At 45.6% G+C, this 10,461-nt stretch overlaps 1 protein-coding gene across 1 annotated transcript; it reads left to right on the top strand.

Moving 5' to 3' along the window:
* Nucleotides 1–1,426: 1,426 nt before the first annotated feature.
* Nucleotides 1,427–2,446, top strand: LOC142204758 (beta-1,3-galactosyltransferase 1-like). The gene has a single exon (XM_075276078.1). The coding sequence runs from the start codon at nt 1,427–1,429 to the stop codon at nt 2,444–2,446; it is 1,020 nt and encodes a 339-aa protein (XP_075132179.1).
* The last annotated feature ends 8,015 nt before the right edge of the window (nt 2,447–10,461 follow it).

Below are 10,461 nucleotides of genomic sequence, written 5' to 3'. Positions count from 1 at the left end.
CCCTTGTGCACACTCAGCTCTGCTTCATCACGCTAATAGAATGCATTGGCCAGCGCTGATTGAAGCAGAGCTGAATGTGTGTGCTTAGCTCAACTACTCCACCGGCGTAGTTGAGCTAAGCACACACGTTCAGCACTGCTTCATCACGCTAATAGAATGCATTGGCCAGGCTGATTGGCCAGAGTACAGAATTCGGCCAATCAGCGCTGGCTCTGCTGGAGGAGGCGGAGTCTAAGGTCGGACCAGAATGGAGACTGGTGTGGAGCGATCTTAGACTCCGCCTCCTCCAGCAGAGCCAGCGCTGATTGGCCAGAGTACAGAATTCGGCCAATCAGCGCTGGCCAATGCATTCCTATGGGAAAAAGTTAGCTTGCGACAATCGCAAGCTGACAGGGATTTCCATGTGATAAAGTGATTTATATGCCCCCAGACATTCTTTCCCCTGCTGTCCCAGTGTCATTCCAGGGTGTTGGCATCATTTCCTGGGGTGTCATAGTGGACTTGGTGACCCTCCTGAGACGGATTTGGGTTTCCCCCTTAACGAGTATATGTTCCCCATAGACTATAATGGGGTTCGAAACCCGTTCGAACAGTCGAACAGTGAGCGACTTTTCGAATCGGATTTCGAACCTCGAACATTTTGGTGTTCGCTCATCTCTATTAAAAATAAAAATTCTAAAATTGTCTTTGGCCAGAAGGGGCCATACTAACCTAGCCCTGCTCCCATGGAGGTGCCTGCAGACTTCAGCTGTGGTGCTATCTCCAGCTCGGAGATCATTACACCTCTCTACCACAGATATCTTCAAACAGAAGCTGATCGTTGTGTGGCCCACCATTACATTCAACTTTATCTGTGTCCTAAGGATGCAGATAGAGTTGAAACTGGGACCTGAGTCTGGAAAAGTATAAAAGCACACACTCGATCCAGGTCAACTCAGGAGTCCCCCACTACTATAGGTCCCAGTGTAGGTGCATCGTTTTGCATTTGGGCTTCATAAGACACCTCTAGGAATTGCTTAATTTTATGTATGTGTTAAAGGAGTTATTCAGGTTCTTAAATCAGTAGGGGTCCATGTGTCAGGACCCTCACTGATCAGCTGTTTCAAAGCATTGCAGACTCTTCATCATTACATGCCATGATCAATACTTGTGTGTATCAGTTACTAAGAACAGCTAGTTGATGTGGGTGCCAGAAGTCAGACCCCCGACTGATCTGAGGGTAGGTCATCTATAGAACTGCTTTAAAGAAAAGTCTTCAATTTTAAAAACCTTGATCACCCCTTTAAGACCTCATATAAATGTAGATGGTGGAACTTACATGACATATCATAGTGTGAAGTTTTTCCCTAGTTTTTGTTTTCTAAACTTTTTCTCTTATATAACCTTTTCAGAAATCTTGGTGAGGTCTTGAACTTCAGGGGACAACATGAAAGGTCGAATCTGCTCACTGAAGTTCTTCACTTTACATCTGATGATCCTTCTTCTTTGGTCTGGTTACTTATTTTACTATTACAGAAAAGAAGTAGTTATCAGCAAGTGGATTCAAGATTCTGTAAGATTACAGGAGAGAGAAAAACCTGTGAACAATAAGACTTACCCGGCTTTCCGGCACCCCCTGGCTCCTCCGTACCCATATCCATACAAGTTCCTCATTAACCAACCAGACAAATGCAAGAACCGGAAGCCTTTCCTTGTTATAATGGTGTGTGTAGCTAGCCATGATGTGGCGTCTAGACATACGATCCGGGAAACATGGGGTAACGAAAGTATTTATGATGTTGATGTGGTCAGGATATTTCTGGTGGGTCTACCTCAGGTTTCCCCTGACCAAACCCAGAGGTTGTTGGAGGAAGAAAGTAAGGTTTTTGGGGACATCATCCAACAAGACTTCATGGACACCTATTACAACTTGACATTGAAAACCTTGATGGGTATGGAATGGGTGACCAAATTCTGTTCTTCTGCCAGCTATGTCATGAAGGCAGACGTAGACATATTTTTTAATGTAGACTACTTGGTCCATCAGCTACTTCATCCAGACTTACCGGTGCGTAACAATTACTTCACAGGAGACATAAAGGCCAAGACTGGTCCTATGAGGAGCAAGGCTTATAAGTGGTACATGCCTAAGGAGATCTATCCAAATGCCACCTACCCACCCTATTGCACGGGTCCTGGATATGTCTTTTCAGTGGATATGGCAAAAAAAATCTATGATGTGGCCCAAGAAACTAGGGTCATCCCCATGGAAGATGCTTTTATGGGAATTTGCTTGTATGAGCTCAATATTCTACCTACCAAACCCCCTAGAGGTAAATTTAATATCTATAGATTTTCATATGACCTTTGCAAATTTAAGAATGTTGTCTTAGTGCACTATTACGCTGGAAAAGAGTTACGAGATGTATGGACAGATTTTTGGGCTAACAAATCTCAGAAGTGCTAACGAAATTTTTTTTTAAACATTTTTATATGAATCAAATATGGACTGGAGAGAAAAAAAACTTGTTTTGGTAATGAGACTTTTTCAGAAATTTGTATGGACCTGGAGCAAGATATGGCCATTAAAGGAGCAGTCTGCTTTTGACAACTTTTTGTCCCATATAACTGTTAAATTTCCCATAAGCACATCCTAAATTATTCCCTAGGTAGCAGTAGATGAACGTTGGGCCGATCGGGCAGAGGATCTGATTTGAGTAACTGATTTAATATTTGCACAATTTAGATGGGAGATTTTGTGTAAATGGAACCACCCCGGGAGAACCGTGCAGGAAGCTGGACTGTCACTGTCACCTTATAGGCACCAGAACTCCCAGGAGAGGTGCACAGGGTAATAGGCAGAGTCAGTTAGATGTGACGCCAGTTGGAGTATTGAGACACCCGCTTGTCCCTGGGCTGAGATGGTGATGTGGGTGCCAATGCTCCCCTCCAACAAAGAGCTTGTGCCCAGGGCTTAGCTGCAAGGAAGGCAATGTCCAGGCCAGGATCAGTAGAAGTGCTCACTGCTTTATTGTAACAGGCATCTGCTGGTCACTTGTCCTGTAGCAGTGAGCTGTGGCACAGTGGCTTGTAGCCAGCTGACACCTTCCCATGTATTAGCAGAGAGTCTAAGATGTCTGCAGGTCCAGCTTCTGGTCCCCTGCAAGAGTTCAGTTACCTTGTAGAGGTCGGTGCAGGCTGCCAGGGTTATAGCTCTGCTTAGCCTGATATAATCCTGTCCTCTTACTGATAGTGATGGGGGCGCTGTCACAGCTTCTCTGCCCTGCTGCTGCTGTGGCAATCCTCACAGCACACAGTGTCTGAAACACAAGATGGCCACTGCCACACTTCTCCTTGCTTCTCCTTCCCTGGCTACTTACAGAATACTACTTCCTTTCTCTGCTATGACTATTTCCTGTTCCCGCTACAGATCCACCCACTATACTGTGCGGTGCTATGGAGACCACAGCTCACCAGGACAAATGAAACCAGAGAACAACAGCTTGAACATGAATACAGTATTAACATGGCAACATATACAAACTATCATAACATGTAAGGCACTTGTATGGCCAAATAACCATTAGTAACTCCTGTGAGGAGGTTACATCCCTCTCTTCTTGAATGTAGCACATCCTCGGGCTACCAATAACACAGAAAACAGTCAATGGCTTAAATATCCCATAGTCCAAAGTAAGTGGAATAAACGTTCAATGGGTTAGAACCAAATAAGAAAAATAGAGGTAGAACTTTGGGCAGTCCAAGCATGGTGTCGCCACTATGGCACCAGGTATATGGCTTGTTTGTTGAACTGAAAATGAACAAAAGTTTCCAAGGCAGATGATCAGCTGAAATGCACAGTCTACTATGGCTGACCTTGGCATGTTCCTTTAAGGTCTGTAGCGAATGGAGGGTTTACCCTTGATTACCCTTTGGGATCTCCTTTGAGAAATTGTTTCAGGCTCTGAGGCCTCCTCTCTGTCTACAGGGAGTACCTGAGTATCTGGAGTCTCTGATACAAAGTCCTCTAAGGAAATGGAGTCACTTGTTTCCCTTAACACAGAAGGAATCTCTCTTTGCAACGGTGTAACCGTAGGTCTCACAAAGAAGTATAAGTTAGGGGAAGCCAGAGCAAGTCCTAATTCTGTACCATGTTGGCCAGGAATGGGTATACAGGGTAATGTCCGTCTTGGTTGTGACAGAGCGTGTGGAGTAGCTGGTAACCGACGGGTCACTCTAGGACTTGTATAAGAGGAGGGACAGACTTTGAGATCATCTCGAGACACTACCTGGGATGGACCTTCTCCATCTCCTGGAACAATTTTACACACTTTAGGGTTATCATGTGGTGCCTCTTGGACAACATAGGCTTTGTCTTCCCAACGATCCTCTAACTTATGATGCTTAACATGTCACCTTTTTAGGACCTTATCTCCAGGTTGCAATGGTTGAGCATTTGCTCCTTTGTCATACTGGAGAGCTTGTTTGTGTCTAGACTGGTCCAGAGATTTACACACAAGTTCCTGAAGTTCTCTATTAACCCTTAGTCTTTCTGCTACCCAAGTGTCATTTGGTAAAGGTGGGGACCTAACCTCTGTAATCACTCCCATTTGGTGATCAGCGGGGAGCTGTCCTAACTGTCCTCTAAGGAGGTATGCAGGAGTGTACCCTGTGGAATCCTGTCTGGTGTTATTGTAGATCTCAGTGATCTCTGGCAATAGCTCTGGCCACTCACATCGTTTTTCACGGGCAACTGTTCTCCGCATGTTGATAATGATTTGATTGACTTTTTCACAAAGCCCATTACCCTGGGGATGGTAGGCTGTAGTGCGGATCTTTTGACACCCATAGAGGTTGCAGAACTCTTGAAAAAGCTCTGACTCAAATGCAGGACCTTGAACTTTTCAGGATAACCGTAGGGTCGCCCAAAATCTCTTTGCAATTCCCGAGCTGCTGTTTTACCAGTGAGATCTTTTACTGGGACTACAACCATGAATTTTGAAAAATGGTCAATCATTGTTAGTGCATAAGTGTAACTGGACCGACTTGGAGTCAACTTGACGTGGTCAAGTGCTACCAACTCTAGTGGTCTGACTGTGACAATGCCCTGTAGAGGGGCCCGTTGGTTAGATCCTCTCCGCAAAGCACATTGTGCACAATCCCGGCACCACTGTTCAATTTGAGGGTGCATTCCCACCCAGATCCTTGATGGTTCGGTCTGTCTTTTGGGCATTGAAATGTCCTGACTGATTATGATACGCATCCAAGATCAAAGGAGCGTCTTGTCTTGGTATCACAATCTGAAACACTCGCTCATGGGTACGAGGATTTACATAACGGCGGACCAGTTTTCCCTGCAGATAAGTTAAACGACCGCGCTCTCGCCAGAGACTTTGAAGTTCAGGGCTTGCATTGTTATCTGGACCTATTGAATTAGAATCTTTTAAAAGGTCTTTTAATCTTTGCAATGTTGGATCTTGTTTTTGGACTTGTTCCCAATCCTGATGGAGGGACTCAACTCGCACAGTCTGAAGGTTGGAATATTTGGTTCGAACATTTTGGTTAACACGTTGAGTGACTTTGTCATAGAAGTCAGGGAGTTCAATCTCTTCCCATGTGTCAGGGTCATCTAGGTCATTAATTGACTCTTGGGCCAACCGAGATAAAATGTCGGCATTGACATTCTCTCTCCCTGCACGGAATTTTAAGGTAAACTGATAATTGGCAAGGCGTGAAGCCCAACGCTGCTTAATTGCTCCCAATTTGGCAGTGCTAAGATGGGTCAGAGGATTATTATCTGTGTATGCAACGAAGGAGTGGCGGTGAGATAATGATGGAATTTTTCGGTAACCGCCCAAACCAAGGCCAGAAACTCCAACTTAAAGGAGCTATAGTTAGAGTCATTACGTTCAGTCGCCCCAAGTGAACGACTGGCAAATGCAATGGGTCTAACCAAACCTTCTTGTTTCTGGGAAAGGACAGCACCAAGTCCAGTTTTACTCGCGTCTGTTTGCAGAATGAACGGTTTACTGTAATCAGGGTAAGCAAGGACATTTGGACCGACTAAGGCCGCTCTTAACTCATCAAATGCTTTTTGCATTTCAGGAGTCCATTGGATAGTTGGACTCTTACCAGATTGGGTGGTAGACTGACCTACCAGTACAGCCTGTAAGGGTGCAGCAATCCGGGCAAAGGTTTTTACAAATCCTCGGTAATAACCAGCAAACCCAAGGAGTCTACGGATGTCTTTTACCGTTTCAGGAGTTGGCCAGTCGCTTATCCGTTCAGTGTACTGAGGATCTGGCGACACCCCATCCTGTCCTGGAGTAAACAATTATATCATCCAGATACAACAGGCCAGACTCAAAGTTTAGATGACCTAAACAGAACTCCATGGGCCTTGGTGTTGTGAAGGCAGTTTTTTCTGCATCCGCCGGGGACATAGGCATCTGCCAGTATCCACTGGTAAGGTCTAGGACAGGGAAGTAGACTGCAGACTGAAGAGCTGCAAGGGACTCCTCTATCCAGGGCAGCGGATACGCATCCTTGTGGGTGATATCATTCCATTTGCGGTAACCCAAGCAAAGGCGAATGGTACCATCCTTCTTTTTGACGAGTATTAAGGGAGCAGCCCAAGGGCTTCGGCTATCCCTTATGTCTCTGGCAACTACTCAACTATTTTCACCTTTGGCCAACTAGTGTTCACTGAATCACTGTATGTCTACAAACATTTAGATTTGTATAGTTCAGTATTGGAGATTTATAATGTATTTATTAGAGATGAGCGAGTAGAATTCGATCGAATACCTCGCCGCCATAGGTATGCGTGTAAGCGGCCGAATACCAAGGGGTTAAGTGCATCGAATATTCAAAGCGTTTAACCCCTTGGTGTTCGGCCGCTTACACGCATACCTATGGCGGCGAGGTATTCGATCCAATTCTACCTTCTCATCTCTAGTATTTAAGTTCTTTATAGGCTGAGGCCCCATTTTTCAGAAATGCAACTTTTTTTGTTGCAGATTTTGTTGCGGTTTTTTTGAGCCAAAGTCAGGAGTGGATTGAGCAGAAGGTAGAAGTATAAGATCTTCCCAGATATTTCCCATTTCTTTTGTAGCCATCCTTGGCTTTGGCTCAAAAAAAAACCGCGGCAAAATCTGCAACAAAAAAAGCTGCGTTTCCGCAATGTGGGGCCTCAACCTTAGGGAAAGGGGGAAAATTTGAACTGTGATTTTTTTTTTTCAATTTTTTATTTTATTTTTGTTTGAGGGATTTTCACAACCCCTCAGGATTTGAGGGCTTTAGAAGCAGCGGTGACACCATTTTTAAAGAGTCGGCTGTATTAGGGCAGTTCAATTTTATTGGGGAATGAAATAAACTTTTTTACCATTATTTGTGAAATGATATATTATGTGCTGTTTACCATGAAGCCTAAATAAAGTTACATGTACTTGTATGTATATATATATATATATATATATATATATATATATATATATATATTCTATTTTAGCACTTTTGCACAGCAAAACATTAAAAATAATCTATTTTCATGTCTCCATTTTCTGTATATTTTTTGTTATCTTTCCAGGGTTTGTCTTTTGTGGGATTAGTTGGTATCATCTTTGAAGGGAAGCAGGATAAAATAAAAGAAGTTTTAACGATTTTTAAATTTCCTGCAGGTTTCCATCTCTTGCTCTGTTTTGTGCAGGAAATGGAAACTTGTATGAACGGAGACCGGGCGCAGATGTGAACGAGCCCTGAAGGCCGTGACGTTACTGGGGCCTTCTGTCAACAATTACAATTGCATAAACCCCTCAGGGTCAGGGGACAGGCGCGGGGATTGTTAAAACAATTATTGAAACCAAAACCAGAAGTGGGAAAAAAAGTGACCTCTGATATTTATGGGTCTCACTGTTTAGGCCCCCCTCCCCCCACTACTATTTGGTCATGTGCAATGTTCCCTCTAAGTCCTGGAAGCTGCTGAGCGGAACAGCTAGTGAGCCTGGCAAGGCTCCGTCAATGATGGGCGACCCAATGGCCACGCAGTACCACCAGTAGTAAAGAAGAAAACGCTAATCTAGTGTATAGCTAGTATAATGATCCTTTTTTAGTCACCCCCTCCCCACACACACAGATTGGTGCTGAGGAAAGTGACGGGCCGACCCGGCGCTCATTAGGACAGACAGCAATATGGCAGGTGCCATATTAAACAACCGTTGGTTGCTGCCTGTTCTCCTGAGTGCATACCTCCGAACTTTTGAAAAATCGAAAGAGGGACAAAATGTGCGGCGCGCGTAGCGCGGCACGGCAAATTTAGCTCCGACTACTTTTATATTGACTCCGCCCATTCTCATTCATTTTTCACGTGCCCCCACACAGTATAATCCTCCTACAGTCACCCGTAAATTATATGTCCCCCCTCTATCTCTCCCCCAGTTTCATATACACCCTTCATCTTCCCCCAGTTTCATGTTCCCCCCCCATCTCTGCCCCCCAGATTCATGTTCCCTCCATCTCTGTCCCCAGATTCATGTCCCCTCCATCTCTGCCCCCAGATTCATGTCCCCCCATCTCTTCCCCCAGATTCATGTCCCTCCTCCATCTCTGCCCCCAGATTCATGTCCCCCCATCTCTGCCCCCAGATTCATGTCCCCCCATCTCTGCCCCCAGATTCATGTCCCCCCATCTCTGCCCCCAGATTCATGTCCCCCCATCTCTGCCCCCAGATTCATGTCCCCCCATCTCTGCCCCCAGATTCATGTCCTCTCCATCTCTGCCCCCAGATTCATGTCCCCTCCATCTCTGCCCCCAGATTCATGTCCCCCCCATCTCTGCCCCCAGATTCATGTCCCCCCATCTCTGCCCCCGATTCATGTCCCCCATCTCTGCCCCCAGATTCATGTCCTCTCCATCTCTGCCCCCAGATTCATGTCCCCCATCTCTGCCCCCAGAATCATATCCCCTCATCTCTTCTCCCAGATTCATCTCCCTCCATCTCTGCCCCCACATTCATGTCCCTCCATCTCTGTCCCCAGATTCATGTCCCCCATCTCTGCCCCCAAGATCATGTCCTCTCCATCTCTGCCCCCAGATTCATGTCCCCCATCTCTTCCCCCAGATTCATGTCCCCCCATCTCTGCCCCTAGATTCATGTCCCCCCATCTTTGCCCCCAGATTCATGTCCCCCATCTCTGCCCCCAGATTCATGTCCCTCCATCTCTGCCCCCAGAATCATATCCCCTCATCTCTGCCCCCAGATTCATGTCCCTCCATCTCTGCCCCCACATTCATGTCCCTCCATCTCTGTCCCCAGATTCATGTCCCCCATCTCTGCCCCCAAATTCAGGTCCTCTCCATCTTTGCCCCCAGATTCATGTCCTCTCAATCTCTGCCCCCAGATTCACGTCCCTCTGTCTCTGCCCCCAGTGTCATGCCGTCCCCTCCTTCATCTGCCCCCAGTTTCACGTTCCACCTCAGTGTACACATTAAGCTTACCTTCTCCTCACTCCATCGCCGCTCTCTCCGCGCCTCTCTCTGCGCCTCTCTCTCACACACAGTTGTAGGCGCGATGTGACGTCATCACATCGCGTCTACACAGCGACTAGCCGGAATGCAGTGGCAAAGCAAGGAGCTGAGCTCTGGCAGCCCACGCGCGAACGTTATTGGGAACAGTGGTCATGTGCTCTGCAAAGATTTTCCAGCCAAAGGAACAATAAATCTGTGTACCGGACGATCCTGCATACATCTATTACAGGATCATTGTTGTGTGTGAAAATACACAAAAATATAGAGGGAGCGCCCAGCTAAAGTCCAAATTGCCACTCCCTACAGTTCTGGCTGCGCACACTCTAAGGCTCCCATAATGGATGGTGACCCCTCCCCCCCATTCCTCCCGGATGATTGTCTATTTCTGCTTACCCCTGAGACCAACCCTGCAATGAGCCAAGGGTGCGGGTTACTATGTGCAAGACGTTTTTGGTTCTTCTATACAGCTCCAATAAAGCTTTACCCAAGACATCGGAAATGAATAGGTCAGCAAAGGGTTAACGGAAAAGTGCAGCATAGGAGAAACAGAAGATATAATCTGCAATAGGATAAAGCAATAAATCTATATATTCATTGGTGACCCTCAGACAAGATATAGGGCAGGGTTATTTAACTTAGTCACAAATATGAAGGTGGAATCTCCTCCCGCGATTTCTGAGGAGCCTTAGATACATTTCTATATAAACAGCTAATAGATAAGATAGTGAAAAGTTTATGTAAAAGGCATCTTATATGTTGTTGTTGTTGTTGTTGTTGTTGTTGTAGGGAAGGTTAGTGACATAGTGATTCTTGTGTAATCTTGTGTAATTTTGTTTAGGAGGAAAAGTTGCTCAAAGACTCTCCCATGCCCGGGGACACTAATAGTTCATAGGGATTGAAAATTATTTTCTCAATATTAAGATTGTACTTTGATACTAATGGAATAATCACTACATA

This window comes from Leptodactylus fuscus, chromosome 5 (genome assembly GCF_031893055.1).
Source record: "Leptodactylus fuscus isolate aLepFus1 chromosome 5, aLepFus1.hap2, whole genome shotgun sequence".
Lineage (NCBI taxonomy): Eukaryota > Metazoa > Chordata > Amphibia > Anura > Leptodactylidae > Leptodactylus > Leptodactylus fuscus.
The sequence above is the reverse complement of the archived record's forward strand: the minus strand, read 5'-3'. Positions and strand labels throughout refer to the sequence as shown.

Bases quoted from the DNA above. Each gene is read 5' to 3' on its own strand.
- LOC142204758 (XM_075276078.1), top strand. From the start codon at position 1,427: ATGAAAGGTCGAATCTGCTCACTGAAGTTCTTCACTTTACATCTGATG.